Source organism: Gallinula chloropus (assembly GCF_964237585.1).
Source record: "Gallinula chloropus genome assembly, chromosome: 17".
Lineage (NCBI taxonomy): Eukaryota > Metazoa > Chordata > Aves > Gruiformes > Rallidae > Gallinula > Gallinula chloropus.
The window spans coordinates 12,071,603-12,087,517 of record NC_140102.1 but is presented as its reverse complement, the minus strand read 5'-3'; the positions used below and the strand labels follow the sequence as shown (position 1 = coordinate 12,087,517).

Below are 15,915 nucleotides of genomic sequence, written 5' to 3'. Positions count from 1 at the left end.
AGCATTAAGACAGATGGCTGCAGCTTCAGTGATCGTTGCTCCATTTGCTTTAATTGTTCCTACATCTTCAAGCAAGTGATGCCAACTTAAACTTACTCTCCTTGCACCAACATCAGACTGGACCAACCACCCAGAAATGCATGGGAGTTTTGCAGGTGCAAGTGAGAAAGGAATCATGCCTGGCAGGAGTACAGCTACCTATTAAAAAGTAATAATCTCCCAGAAACCTTTACCTCTTACAACATATGCCTGGAAGTAGCATGTATTTTCTGTGCCTTCATATTATACTTTTAATGTGCTTTTTTGCTTTTCTTTCTGCCAAATTCTGGTTTTCATTGAAGTCAGTGATGTATCACCTATCCTTAATTACACCACTATAAAACTTCATGAACACTGGTGAAATCAGTTGGTTCCTTCAGTGTTTACACTGCTGAAATTTGTCCACGTGGGAATCTTGCCACTGATTTTGGTGATTCTAAGAATTGGCTGTTCTGTGAACTCCTCCTTGGTTTTTGAATACTATTTCAATGGTCTGATATGTCTTGTGGGACTTTTAGTAGCTTGCCTTATTATCAGGTATGATAGAACTGTCGTTGAGAAGTGGAATAAAATGACTTTTCATTCACGTCCATGCTGGTATATGGGAAGTGTCTTTCCTAAGCTTTGCTGCTTCTTCAGTTTTAAAGGATGAGCTCCCTTTTTCTAATTCCTTGGACAGTTTCAGAATAAAGTGGATCAAAGCAAAACCAGTATTTCTGACCTATACAACACTATACAGCCAGTCCATACTGTAGCTAGCACATTCAGAAGCTGCAAGAGATCAATGCTCAAAATATCAACAAAGTACAGGCTCTTTGCTTCATGTTCAAAATAGCATCCAGAAAGAGTGTTGAGACCTCTTCAAAATGGTCCCTTCACAGTCTCTTCAGGGCTTTCCTATCATGAGGGAGGGGACAACAGCCAAATGAGGTCCCCAGAACTCTCTCATCAGGTGTCAGAGGTCAGATTTCCACCACCTTGAACTGCTGGTGTCAAACCCCATTGCATTGCTGCAGTAATAGTTCTCTACACCAGCATACTGCAAAGCAAAGTGTGTACAGAAAGCTTCATCCTTCTGCAAACTAATAAACTCCAGCACTGTGAACTAAACCACAGCTAGGGCTGTGAGAGGGGAGGAAGATTTCCAGAGTCACCTGGGTACTAGAGGATGGGGATAGGCAACTGGAAGTATGTTTCTGAAAGTGCCTAACAAGAACTTGGATCGATAGGAGCTAGACACCTGCCTTGTTCAGATGCTTTTGAAAACCATACTGGAAATCTAACCTGCATCTGCCTCATAAATATCTTTGAAGTCTTGCTCTTAATATAATTGAGAATTGAGCCATTCTGTCTTCAGTGCTTCTGAAGATAAATGTTGCTACCTTACAGTGCTATTGATTGGTATAAAAATAAAGGCTTTATATTAAACCACTTAATGTGACAGAGGGAGGAAAATGCAGCAATTCTTCTAATGTCCTTTAGTGCTTCTATGTCATAGGTAATCTTATTTTTGCTTTACTAATGTACTGATATCAGTTCTCCTCATTTATTTATGTTTACATAAATTTTCAACTATGTTTGAGAAATGCAGTCAAACACAGCTTGTGCTGGGGATTAATATGGTCTTTGTACAACCAACTCATTTGTTGTAGGTGTGACAGACCCATATAAAGTGAGATGTCAAACACAGAGAAGTGAAATGACATTAGGAAGAGGCTCTTTACTGAGAGGAGGGTTGGGCACTGTGGCACAGGCTCCCTAGGGAAGTGTTCACAACACCAAGCTGGGCTGAGGTCAAGAAGCATCTGGACTCAGTCCCATGCTCTGCCTGGCTGGCCCAGTGTGGAGCTGGGAGTTGGACTTGCTGCTCTCTATGGGTCCCTTCTGACTCAGGACATTTGATGATTCTATGACATTTTACTGCCCGAATCAGAAAGGCTCCTGGTGACAGGAATGGGTGTGAAAGGCAGAATGCAGTTGTCTGACTGAGGAATTAGTGCCTGCTTTATATTTTGAGGGGCATATAAATAAATTTAATTATCTACTACAGTCTCCAGTTATTACCTGCTCTTCATTGTCATTCATCTAGATTTGGATTTGGCCCATTACTGTTCTGTGTATACAATTTCTTAGTGGAAAAAAAGAAGGCATTTGTATGCCCTGAATGATGTCACTGCATGAAAAGGAAAGCAGTGAAACATATTTCAACTCAACATCTGTGTCCTAGCCAGGTGACCAGAGCCTGCTTTCCTTTTCCTTCCACAAAGCTGCTCAAGACTTCTGTTTTTTGAGGCAGCCCTTCTGCATGCTGAAGGCACCAACTCCTGCCTGAAGTCCAGCTCTCTTTTCCTTCCTGCCTCTATTACAGGCAGAGACAGATGGAAACTTGAAATTGCTGGCCTCAGCTCCTAGATCATGTTAGCATCTTTCGCTTCTTCCAGGGCAGCTGCCTCCTGCAAAACAGCAGTGAGCATGTATCTTGATATGTAACCCTAGAAGGCAGCTTCTAAATATAAGAGGAGTTTTGTTGCTGCCATATGAAGGGGGTCAGCCAGACTCTTAAACATGTGGGGTGTGTTTCATCAGGTTGCACAGCAAAAAAACCTCAAGGGAACAATATGAAATGAAATTGTTAGGGTGCCTCCCTGCAGGCACAGCCAGGAGTTCGCAGCTTCTTAGCTTGAAGATCAGCCCTGGCTCTTCAGTTTATGTTGGCTGCAGCCACAATCCATGAACAGCACGTCTTGAGGCTCCAGAAACTGTTGCTTTTGTTCCTGTATCTTTGGGCATGTGCTCACAGTGTGAACTGTGTTCTGCCTTTCAGGCTGGACATAGGTTGTATCTGATTACTGCCACAGTATCCATCACTCTCAGAATCACTCTAGATGTACCTGCTGGCAGGGAGTGCAAGCATCTGGCTCTAGGCTCATTTCCTCACCTGGCCCCTAACTTTGTCTACAATTTTTTAAGATGGATTTTGGTGCTGATTGGCTTCAGCAGGGGAGAGACTGGGACAACTGGCCGGTTTTTGCTTTGTGTGCATTCTGTGTACACACATGCACAAGAGGATGCGTTTGAAGACCTGGATTCCCCAAGGCAAGTAAGATTTAAATAAAGTCAATGGGTTGATTCAGGGCCAAGCTGCATCCTGGTTACCTGACAGCTGTTCAGGAGCCATTGCAGAAGGTGTTGTTCATGGAGGAGGCAGTCCATACTGCCAAACCTTCACCCCTGGTAATCCAGTAAAATAAGAGGGAGTTGAAGAGATGTGGACCCTACCCTGACTTAGGAGGAGATAGTCCCAGGTGAAGTCAGAGATGTCACAAAGCCTGTGTAGGGTAGCTTACATGCCTGCTGCCTAACCTGCAGCTTTTCTCAGCCTGTGCCCTCAGTCTTTCACGGGCAGCACCTTCAGGTTGAAACACAACTTGAATGGTGGCTTCCTCTTCCTTTCCTCCTGTCTCCAACCTCGGTTTTCCTCAGTAGGTGTTTGAAGGTGTGCAGTGTTTTGTTGGGAGTGGAGGACTTGAGAAGGGGTGCAGTGGCCCAGCAGTGATGTTTATGTGTGCTCACAGTTTTCCATTCCCAAGCACAGCAGCGTGTTCTCCAGGCACAGCAAGGGCATGTGGCCCTGAAATGGGACTGAGCCTTGAAGGAGGCTGCCCAGCTTCCTCTGCATCACTCCCCTGGCAGCCTGGCAAAAAGTGCTAAATTCAGAAGTGACCTAAAAGGAGGAGGAGGGTTGGAAACAGATCACTTGGCCAGTGTCAAGAGGGAGGAACAAATCTGGGAGCCCAAGGTAGAAAGGTTATAGTAAGAAATTTAACTGAAACATTTCTACAGTTGAATTTATCCTGTCTTTAACTCTAGGATAAGTTCTGCTACTGAGACCTAATTCACTCTCCCCACAACACAGAAGCTAGAAGCAGAACTTGCTCATGTGTCCTCCACAATGTGATTTATGGCATGTCTGAATTTGATCTCCTAGCTCACGACTGAGGAGAGCGCTCCTGATTTTGTCAGATCTTGCTGTAAGGCTGAGTCAGCTTCCACTTTGCTTGCAGTGACTTCTCTTTGGGTGAATAAGCTTGCATTATGTCAAGGAAAAAGAGCTTTGCCAGATCCATCAGACTTTAAACTGCACAGTGTAAGATTTTAGGCCACTGCATTTCCTTTTCCACACATACCCCAGGGGAAGAGAAGGGGAAGCTTGTCTGAAATGAAGGGATGCACACCAGAGCAGGCTGTGTGGTAATGGGGAGTCACAGCAGCCTCCTGTACATGTATCTCAACCAGTGTTCAGTGGGGGCTGAGTTGCCTTTTGATTTTAACCAACTCCAGAAGATAATCCAGTGAAAATGACATTCTGGTCTAGAGCACAAGTGGTGGGTGCCACCCATCCCTTGGTGTTCGTGCAACAGTTCAGCTTTGAGGTTTTGTGTCTGAAAGGTTTGTGAGGCTGCTCTTCACTTGTTCAGTCAGACACACAGTCCCTGAACACGCTTCTCTCTGACCTCAGATCTCTTCAGTTTGGCCCCTGCTTTAAAAATGAGTCAGCTGATGGAGGAAGACGGACGGTAAGTGATACCCCCCCCTCCAGAGGGGCAGAATGACTCAGTAGGAAAGATGTCACTCTGACCCCTCAGCTTGTACAGCAACAAAAGTGCTCTGTCATGATTGTTAGAGCCTTGACAAAGTCTGCTCATTGTAGGAACAAAATGCTTTAAAATGAATTTCTGATGAAGATGCTCTGTGTCAGCTCTAATAGTCCAGCTCATATTTATCACAGGCAGGTGTGAGTAAGGAGGAAAGGAGCTGAGCTTTGCTTCTGGCTGGTAACCTGGTAACTAACAGGCTGTGTGGCTGCCCTGCAGGTGTTCCACAGACATCTCCTTTTAGAACTTCACATTGCACTGTGAGGTGGTGGAGCACAGTCACCACACCTGCTAACACACTGAATCCATTACTTTTGCTTTATGGGTTGTGGACAGTCTGCAAGTGGACTGTATAGGTTTAGCCCACCCCTCCACCCCCCAAAAGGGAATTTCATACCCAAGATTATTCAGTTACATTTTCCCCTGATCCATTTGCCCTCCAGCCTGCCATTTGCAATTCAAACTGTTGTTGTGACTCACCAACCAGCATTTCTATGATACCACTTTTTTTTCTTGAGCAGACAAGTGTTGTTGCTGCAATTGCTAATACCAAAGTTTCACATTTGTGATGTCTAAATGTAACATTTACTTAAGGTGAGTATCAGGCACTAGTCATGGGCATCCCCCAGAATTGTAGGGCAATGTACACAGCTAAACACCTATGGAATAAATTGTTCTGGTAGCAATGTCAGGAGTGTGTGGTGAGGGCTAAACCTGAAGGGGCTGTTGCTGTGCCCTTCTCTCAGAGATGCAGCACCTCTGGAATCTAGACAGAGTTGTGATAAATTATTTCAATGCAAAGTGACACCTCTGCCATTCTCACTAGGAAAGGTAACCAGGAACCTCATTTGTGATGTACATGGAAGTCTGGAAGGAAGAATGTGAACCAGCTCCCCATCTGTTACATCCTCATCTGGCAGTGAGAACAAGGTTAAGACAGGTATGTAAAGGGGCTGGAGTAGAAAGGTATTTTATAGTCTTCCTTTGGAATGTGGAGGCTGGTCCTGGATGGAGTAGAGGAGGAGGAGGAGTTTTTATGCCCTTCAGGTTGCAGAGCATGGACACAGAGGCAAAAGTCATGGATGCTGGTAAAGGAACATGACTCCAGAGTTCCAGAAAATTAGTGGGTGGATGAATTCTTCCAGGCCCTTGCAACATTTCTTCAGCTAATTTCTTCACTTCCCACGTCTCCTGCATTAACAGCTGTAAAGGAATTAGGCTCCCACTCAAGCTGATAGGAAAACAATACTTCAGTGCATGTGAGGACCATGCACACAGACGTGCCCATGAGGAGGCAGGGTGATGATTTATTAGGCAGCAGTGGTAAGACACTTCATGGTTTCATCCAGCCCTCATAATTCACCTCACAAGAAAGAGTTAGAAGCTCTAGGACCATGCTGCTTTCACCTGTCACCTTCCTGTGAGGGAAGGTGAGAATCAGGGTGGAAGAGGAAGCAGTCATGGGGAAAAGGGGGAGAAGGGCAAGCAACAGTGAACAGAGAACAGAGACTGAGACACATGTCCATTGCCTCTGTCCTGTCTGCAGGCCAAAGGTTTTGGAATGTAGCACACTGTGGAAGGATGATTCCTCACTCTGTAGGGAGGAACCACCACATTTTAATACCAGAACTTGGCGGTAGGTCCAGGCATCATTCAGACTGGTTCCCCCAGCCTTTTGAACTATTAGCAGTCCTCATCCTGCAGGTTATTGCCTATCTGTGGTCCTTAGAAATAACAAAAACCCTTGCAAAGACATGAGGATGGGCCCCTGAGTGAAGATACTGGTGCTTACAGCGAGTCTGTTGTGCAGCCCATCACCATGGTCCTATTGGGCAAGCGATGGACAAGACATGGTCGTGTGTGTCTCCAGCCTACACACAGGTGTAACCTGGACACGCAGAGGCACGTGCATGGGTGCTGGCTGAAGAAGAACTGGGAAGAACAAAGCAATCAGGTTTGGAGACAGAGAATATAGCAGCATTAAGCTGTGTGCAATCCCAAAATACCAACAGCTGCCTTTTATAGCAGGGTAACTGTTCTGCAGGGGCTGGGGAAGAGCTGCCCCCAGACATTCCCTTCACCCCCCTCTGGCAGGCTGTCCCATGCTGAGGTATCCTATCCATGAAAGACAAACTAGGAGCAGCTGTTCCTCAAAACACAGCGCAGGAGCCAGCCCTGCATTTGTCAGTGGGCACGGGGAATCTGTCGACCCTGGCAGAATCCTCCCCACCAGGAACCAGCGTGCCACGAGGACACACTGGGATTTGGTAGGCATTCCTCTGGCCGTTTGCAGGTTACTTCACCCAGTTAAGAAGAAAACAACACTTTGCTTGTGAAGTGCTGAGCCAGGAGTTTGCACAGCTTGGTGCCTGTTGGAGAAGGGGAAGAAAGGCAGCTGCAGCAAAGGGTGACATGAGGGAGAGTGGTTGGAGGTGCTTAGAGAAATCTACTGAAGAAAGACATGAGTGTGATTTCATTTGGGAGGCGTTTATCAGCTGAGGACTTGAAGTTTCTGCCTGTGCTGCCGGCTGTGCTCAGCTCCCCACGGTCAGCATCCCAGCAGCTGCCTCTGGCTCCCGTTCCCTCCGTGCCAAGAGGGGAAGCACTGCCCGGTGCCAGCGTCCTGTGCTCACCCATCCACCGCAACTCTCCCGGGCTCACCCAGAACCCGGTGGCTTGGAGGAAGCCACCCCTGAGGGGCAGCCAAAAGTCACCCCGCCACCCCTTCAGCATTCACGCTCGCACGGGATAACCGGCACGGGGCCTGGCGCCAGGGCCCTCTGAGAGGCTCCAGGCTCCTGCCTGCCGCGGGGCCGCCAGCCCGGGGCGGGGGCCGGCCGCGGAACCTGCGCGCCGGGCTCGGGTTCCCCCCCGAGCAGCAGCCCGGGCGCACGGCCGGACGGAAGCGGAAGCGGCTCGGCGGCGGGCTCGGGAGGCGGGAGGTGCGTTCGCTGGGCCGGGCGGTGCGGGAGCTGCGGGGCGGTTGGCCGGGCGCGGGGCCGGGGGCTGAGGCGGGGCCCTGGCGGCTGCCGTCGCTACGGGGATGGCCAGGCCGGGCGGGTTGCGGCGGGTGTGGCGCTCCGGGGCCCCTGTGCTGCGAGGCCCGGGCTCTGCCGCCCGTGCGAGGACCGAGCGGCCGGCGGGTGCAGCCCCGGTGCCTGTGTGACGCCCCCGGGGTACCTGAGGTGGGTGCGGGCGGGCGCCCGGCTGCCCGCGGCTGGGCTGGAACACCCGGGCGTGCGGCTGGCGGGAGCCTCGGCGGCCGCAGGGTGCCGCTCCGGCCTCCCACAGGCCCTGACTTGCCGGGCCCGCCAGTCGCTGTGGGCGGCAGGTGCTCAGCGCTGGTACCGCTCCCCCAGCCAGCCCCCGGCCTCTGCCGGGCCCGTTGCTTGAGCTGTGCCCGGTGCGACTGGTTGGAGGTTGTGAGGCAGCTGAGGGCTGCCCGGTGGAAGCTTGGGCACCGCCTGCAGTTTACAGCCGGGTGCTGTTGGGTTCCACGCTGCCCCCGGCCACCTCTGAGGTGCTGCTCGTCGCCTGTGAGGAGCCTTTCCATAGGGTGTGGCACACACACCCCGTCTCCTCCGCTTTGCCCATGGATGTGGCTGCACAGGCTGTGGGGCAGGAGGAAGGGGTGTGTTTCTAACACAGCGTGGCCCTGCCTCCCCCAGAGGAAAGCAGAGGCTGGAAGCCTCGGGTGGAAGGTCAGCAGGACTGTGCTGCCTGTGACTTTGAGTGGTGGCCAGCTCTGTATGGATCTTTAGCTGATTGCCACCTGAGTTAACTTTATTTTCTAGTGAAGCCACATTATACTAGGCTGGTTCTGAAGCTTTCTGACAGAATGTTCTGCTGATGTTTCAAGTGATAGAGTAGATATGTACGGATACATACACACTTGGCTTGGGAAGGCAGAGTACCAGTGTGCTGTAGATACAGCACAAGATACCCTCTTGGTCAGGTTCTAGAGTGGCTAAGTGCTAAGTCTGGCAGAGATGGTAGTGGATTGAACTGTAGCAGTGCAACAGAAGTAGCTAAAAATTGCCCTTTAGTGTCTTTGTGCTGAAGATGATGCAATTCTCAGGTGCTAGAGGTTTGGGTTAATGAATTTCTTAGATTCTTCAGCTCAGATACAGAGCCCAGGCCTACTGATGGACTTGCTTTCCCACCTGCTGTTGTTCTGGCTTCAAACCTGTACTAACCTGGCTTTTCTTCTTGTCTTAGGCTTGTAAAAATGGGTAACACAAGCAGTGAGCGAGCTGGGCTGGAGCGTCATGGGCACAAGGCATCCCGGGGTGACAGCTCAGGAGGGGCCATCAGTACCAAAGAGGGGGATAGACCAAAAATCTTAATGGACAGCCCTGAAGATGCAGACCTGTTCCATTCAGAGGAAATGAAGGTACTGGTGGTTTGTTCTTGCTTTCCAACGTGACTAGCTTTGGGAATGCTGTCCAGTTGTGGTGCAGCCTTCTGAATTTTGGGTGGAAACTCGAGGATTTAATTGTCTCCCTTGCTTCCTGTGCTAAGGAGAGAGATTGCACTGATGTTCAAGGAGGTGTAATGAGTATAATGTCATGGTTTCCAGCAAGAATTAATTGTAGAAAAACTTAAATGGAACTGGATCAAATCTCTTTGGGGCAGGGCCACAGCTTCCTTCACATCCTTAATGCAGTCACCAGTGACATTTCACCTGTTTATCATTTTCCATTTTAAAAGATCTGTTGATGGGGTTTTGTTCTCAGTGTTAGGTGGCTTGTTAGAAACATCTTGCTGTATATCATGTTCCATAAGAGTATCTAACAGAAAATTGCACGTAGATTTTGACTGTTGGAGAGAGCTGTTTCCTATAGATAACTCAACATGTTTCTGCTGACTACAAATCCCAAGCCTGCAGTATTTATATCATCTAACTGTTACTTCTTATTTTTCTACCTCTTCTTGTATCTGTGTGTTTTGAAAATTCTCCTGAGCTCAAATCATTTCTTTTTTAACCTAATTTAGGCTGGAGGGAGATTATTTTGCCTTCCACTCCTTCTGCAGATTTGGAAGGCTTTATCATCTCTGCAGAACTGGTGCAGATTCATTTGTGAACAGCATCTAGAAATGCAGTTTCTAATCTCCACCTGGGAAGTACTGCTGGTGGCCTTGTACCTCAGAGAATCGTGCTCAAGCACAGAAACACCCCCAGTAACACACAGGTTGCCTAAGTCTGTCTGGAAAGAATTCCCTCTCATTGTGCTCCTAGGCTCCCTTGGAGAAAGAAGAATTCCTGGCTTGGCAGCAGGATCTGGAGGTGAATGACAAAAGTCCCACCCAGGCTCGACCAACAGTCTTTCGCTGGACTGGAGGAGGGAAAGAAGTTTATTTGTCTGGGTCCTTCAACAACTGGAGTAAAATCCCTCTGACAAGGAGGTAACAAACTGCTGCTGCTCTGTCAGAGATCTTCCCCACGGCCTGGCAGTGGGTAGTGCAGGGAGAAGGGCACCAAGATTGGTGGTGTGCTGGGACTGACCACCTTCCTGCTTCTCTCCTGGAGCCCTTGATCATAGAATCACAGCCTGGTCTGGGTTGGAAGGGACCCCAAGGATCACAGAGCTCCAACCCCCTTGCCACAGGCATGTCACTTGCAGGATGAAAGCTGAGTGAGCTGTGTGCCAGTTTGGAAGGAGGGATTTGTTTGCTGGGCACACTGCACAAATGACCCAGAACAACCCTTGTTGTGCAGGCTGCTACCTGGGATAAAACTGGGGTATGTAGGGTGAAGCTGGGTTTAAGTGTAGTCTCTCTGATGGCAGATGTCCTTTCTTGCCATATCACTGGCTGGTTTTCCAGCTCAAAAGGTCCAAAATCTGCTTAGGAAACTGATCCCAGGAGCCCTGCTGGTAAACTGCATGAGCAAGCAAATAGATCTGTGTTAAGGTACCCAGTTTTTTTCCTGCCAGAGAGCTCTGGAGCTCTGCTTAATTCTGTGCCCAGAAAACACTTAAATCAGTGTTTTTTCAAACACTTAATACTTGGCAAAGAGTCAGAATTGAACTGTTGATCTGAGCCCTGCTGTCTCTCAACAATGCCATATCCATGAAAGATCAGTCTCCTGGCAGCTTCTGGTGTTTGTCAGCTCAGTGAGCAGCCACCTGAGTTGTCACTGCTGCAGAAGTGTCTTTATTTCTTCAGAAACTTGAGAGAGAGGTGTAGTGGCCTGATGAGAGGATATGGGAGGGTTGTGCTGTGCATGAACAATGGGAAATAGGTTATTGAGACAGGAGCTGGAAGAAAGGCCAGTGGAAGTTCAGTTTTACTGCCAGACTGTTAAGTAGAGAGCCTGGGAGCTGGTGAAATGAATCTGGAAGGACAAAAATGTGTCTCTACAAAAAAAAAAAGAAGGCACGTTTGTCTACCAGATGAGGTGTTCTGGGAAAGGAGATACTTGGACCTCCTTAGTGGCCAGATAAAACTGGGTTCCTGCATCAGGAACTCAAGGAGTTTGTTATTCCAAACTGAAACTTGCAGTCCTGCTCTGTGGTGATCTGCTTGTGTTCCTTACCTGAGAACAGGTCGAGAGAGATCCTGGCACTGTGTGGCCTGTTTGAACCATTCACACAGGACCAGCTGTTTTTCAGCTGCTTTGGGATGCTGGAAAAGACGTCTGAAGGATCAGGAGGTTCACAGCACAGGGATATCCAAATCACCAAGCAACAGCAGCTATTCAGACACAAAGTAACTCAGAAGCATTTGAGTTGCTGCTTTCTTCTTCTAGTCAGTCATTCGTTTCAGAGGTGTTTGTGAAACACAGTTTATGGTGGCAGGACCTGAAGGGAGAGGAAACAGGAGGAAGCTGATCCTGTTCCATCAGCTGGAGTCTGGCAGATAAAGTGGGGTCTCCTGTACTGACAAGTAATGTGAGGATGACTCTACAAAAGCTCAGTGCTGTGTCCTTGATGCCAGGAGTGTGAGACTAGGTGTGCTGGGAGCTCCTGTCACAGCAGAAATGAACATTAGCATCAACCTCAGTTGGATTCTTTACCTTTAGATCACATCAGGTTCCTCTAAACACCACGCTGCCTTCTGAGGTTCTTCCATGTCCAGGGAGGTTTGTGCTGTGTGTTCCAGTGACTGTCACAGTTTATAGAGTGAGGAACTTCTCAGCAAATCCCTGGTCTGATTGTTTGTTTTCAATTCCAGTCACAATAACTTTGTGGCCATCCTGGACCTGCCTGAGGGGGAGCACCAGTACAAGTTCTTTGTGGATGGGCAGTGGACACACGACCCTTCAGAGGTGATGTTTCCTTGGACCTGCTGAGTGCATCCTTTGTGAAGCTGAGAAGCTGGCTGGTTTCTCTGCTGACAGCCAGGCTTTGCAGAGAAAGGGCAGTGGTTAACAAGGAACTGATGTTTGAAGCTGGTGAAGGAGAAATTCCTGAGCCAAGCTGGCCTCCAAGTGTGGGGGCATCACACTTACAGCCTCAAAGGAGGAGATTTTGTAACAAATAAGTGACAATCTCTTGGGTATTGTTTTATAAGAGATGGTGATTTTCATCATCCAGTAATTGTGCCAAAATCAACCAGCCCTTTTCCTCATTCTCTTCTCTAAACTGAGCTTTAAGCCTGGCCTGCCCAGCAGTCCCTACCTGCCTCAGAGCCAATCATTTGCAGTTGGTAGTTCCAGTCTTCTCACTGTCTTGGCAAAACTCAGAGAAACTCACAGAAATTACCTTGCAGTAAATGTAGCTCTTGGAACCCTCTGCCCTGGATTCTAGCCTTAGGTTTAGCAGTAAACCAGCAATACCAACCACACTCTGTCCTACATCGGGCCCTGCAGATCTCAGCCTGGCTCTGGAAACCCTGTAGAAGCAAGAGTAAAGCCTTGTAAAGCTCCTTGTGTCCTCTCTGTTCCCTTTAGCCCAAACCTGAGTGTAGCCTTATCTACAGCCCAAGCATTTATTAGGTGCTGTGGACCTGGCAAGTTCAGCTGACCCCCATCACCCTCCCCCAGACCTAAATCCTGCCCTTGCCCCTAACCTAACGCTAGCTGAGCAAAGGTGACCTCTTCTCATACCTGGTACTAGAACATTTTAAATGCAGTTTACCTCATTCTTGGTAAAGCTGAGAATGTTTTGAGAATCTAAGGGTCCCATAAGCTTTTTTATTCTAACTTTTGTATCTTGTTTTTTTTCCCAGCCAGTAGTAACCAGCCAGCTTGGTACTGTCAACAACATCATACAGGTGAAGAAAACCGACTTCGAAGTGTTCGATGCTTTGATGGTGGACTCCCAGAACTGTTCAGACATGTCTGGTATGAGCAGACTGGTAACTTTATATCACACTTTTTAGAGATGTTAAAAATTCCATCTTCCTGGGGCCCTCAGAACTCTGTGTGTCCCCCCCCATCTTTACAGCCAGTCTCAAGCCAGACAGGCTTTGGACACCTTGAATCGCTTCTTGGGCAGTGGCTGATCCTCTGGCGCTGCATCAGCCACTGCAGCCCTTGGGAAAATCCATTTGGAACACCAGTAAAAACGTCCCTGTGAAGAGCAGGTATTCTTACAGGCTTCTTAGGAATAAATACTTAACATCTCTTTCTCTGGCAGAGCTGTCAAGTTCACCCCCAGGACCATACCACCAGGAGCCCTATGTTTGTAAGGCCGAAGAGCGCTTTAAATCGCCTCCTATTCTCCCCCCCCACCTCTTGCAGGTCATCCTGAATAAGGACACAGGCATTTCTGTGAGTGCTTTAGTTTGTTTTGCTGAGTAAGGGTGTGAACAGATGGGGGAAGATCTGGGTACAGACAGGGGACAGGCAAGGAAACACCTTGGGATAGTTGCCATGTTGCTGAGTTCTTTGTCCAGATGGATCCATCTAGAGTCAGTGATTTTTCTGCTTCACTCTCTTCAAAATTGAGAAGGAAACTAGATTGCTGTTTAGGGGTTCTGGGAGTAAATCTTCCTGCTGCCTCACTATTCAATGTCAAAGGCACATAAGAAATGACTGAGGTCTGTTTCACAGTCACAGTGAGGATGCAGAGGGTTTCACCCTGCAGGGATCTTAGATTGTTCTGAAGCTTTTGTCTACCTTTGCTGATGGACACAGCATAAGCAGCAGTGTGATGTATTTGAGGGTATGGCTAGTTACAGGTAGTGTTTGGCACCCACCTGCTGTAATGAGTAAACCATGAGCTCTGTTATTTTCCACACTATCTCACTCTCTCTTTTTTCCAGTGTGATCCTGCTCTGCTCCCTGAACCCAACCATGTCATGTTGAATCACCTCTACGCCCTTTCTATCAAGGTGAGAGGCCAGGGCACGTTCCTCAGGCGGGTGGCTTTTAGGTGACCTGTAATATGCTCACTGGTTTCCCCTCTCCTGCAGGATGGAGTGATGGTGCTTAGTGCCACTCACCGTTACAAGAAGAAATACGTGACTACTTTGCTGTACAAGCCAATATGAACATCCCAGTGGGGCATGACCAAGGGTTCTGGGCCAGTGCAGTCTCAGAAAAAATTTCTTCTCTTAACCAAATGTACTCCTGCTCTGTGCTGTAGCAAATGACCTCCCATTTCATATTGTTTCTGAGACTTCCAAGTTCTCCTATATTTGCCTTATTTTCCCAGTCCCACCTTGGAAGATCTTGGAGGTGGCAGCTTCATGGCAACCAGAGAGCTTAGTAAAGGTGTCCGTGCCCATCGTCAGCTCGGTTAAAAGCCAACCAGTTCAATCAGGCTGCAAAACATCAGGGCAGCATCAGATGAAAAACCTTCAGCAGTGAGGCAGACTGTTAGAAAGAAGCCAGCCCACAGTCTAGAAAGTTCAGGATTCTTGTGGAATCTTACTAGCCTTCATCACCCAGCAAAAGCAAGCCCATCCCTGCTTTCATAACCCATCAAACACCCAGTTATTTCAGTTGTGAGTTCCGAGCTTGTGTGGCTGAGTGGGAATGGATATTGCTGATCTTGCTGTAGCAGCCTTTCTAGGCAAAAAAATCAGTGACACAATCACCAACAAACTCACTTTTGTTTTACAGTAGGGGTGCACTGTTTCTACTGTGAATAGTTCTGTGATTTTTCTCTTCATGAGAACTGGAATACAACTTTTCCCCTGTGGAATTTCTGGTAAAGACAATTGTTTTTAATGGCTGGATTTCTCTGTAAATCATAAATGTGTCTTGCAGTGATCTGCTTTCAGAAACCAATTTCCCTTGCTGTCACTGATAAGGACTTCCTTAAGCTGGGATATGTAGCTGTAAGGAAACAAAGGTGTTCAGTTTAGGGATTAGTTCTTCAGTAACAGCCTGAAGGTGACGTGTGAGTCACCTTATTGCTGTGGCCAAACTTGCCCCTTGGTGTGAGCAGCTGCAGCCTGCTGAACACAGCTCTGCTGCACCCTCCTGTGCCCAGCTACAGCTGGGCCTCTGCTCCAAGTTGCAGTCTTGACCATGAGTGCTTCCCTGGTGCTTCCCCTGCCAGGCCTGTGGGGATCTCTGCAACTTTTTATTCTGTTTGTGTTGTCTGAGTGGTTACCCTAAGGCCAGGCTGCCTGTACCTGGTACTCACAGCCTGTTTTATCCCAAAACAAATGCAACATTAATGCAAACCTGCCTGCCAGCGTGCCTCAGGCCTGCCCTGGGGGAACCAGCTCAGGAGGGACCTGCTGGCTCCTTGTCTCTGTGGTGGTAGGTGCCTGAGAGTGCCAGTGCCTGTGCCAATGCTGACCAGCCCCCTCCCAGCGGTGGGGCAGAGCACCTTGCCCAAACCAGTGAGGAGCCTGAGTGGGGACCAAAGCCACATTAGCCAGCGTTGGGTGGAAGCAGCCCCAGGGAAGGGGTGGTTTGCCAGCCTCAGACCTGGTCACCAGCCTTGTTGCAATATCCTGAGCAGCTCAGTGCAGCTGGGTATAGTGCAATGGTTTTCTCTGAAAACTTCCTTCGTTCTGTGCAAGGGATAGTAGTCAGTATCCTGCAATATGGAATTGCTTTTGTTTTCAGCCTCTTTAGAAACAAATAAAACTCTTTCAAGACAAGTGGGTGACTGTTACTGTCTTTCCTGTCTCAAGCTTCCTTGAGTTACTTTTTTATAACCTGTGATTGCCTGATTGCAATTTTATGCCTTGGGGGATTGTGCAAGCTTGTCATTCATAGATGCAGTTTGAAACACTTTGTCCCCTTGCAGTTAATGAGTGGAGGAGAGAGGTATTTAGTGTCTGTGATATAAGGTTTACAGGAAGAACGAGAGGC

General features: G+C 48.4%; 1 protein-coding gene across 1 annotated transcript; it reads left to right on the top strand.

Annotated features, from left to right (window-relative positions):
• Positions 1–8,922: 8,922 nt before the first annotated feature.
• Positions 8,923–14,389, top strand: PRKAB1 (protein kinase AMP-activated non-catalytic subunit beta 1; the record flags this gene model as incomplete). Its single annotated transcript, XM_084272225.1, has 7 exons — positions 8,923–9,087; positions 9,934–10,100; positions 11,871–11,964; positions 12,867–12,981; positions 13,277–13,410; positions 13,905–13,973; positions 14,055–14,389. 7 exons carry the CDS (start codon positions 8,923–8,925, stop codon positions 14,130–14,132), a joined length of 822 nt encoding a protein of 273 aa, XP_084128351.1. The 3' UTR covers positions 14,133–14,389.
• Between the last annotated feature and the right edge of the window lie 1,526 nt (positions 14,390–15,915).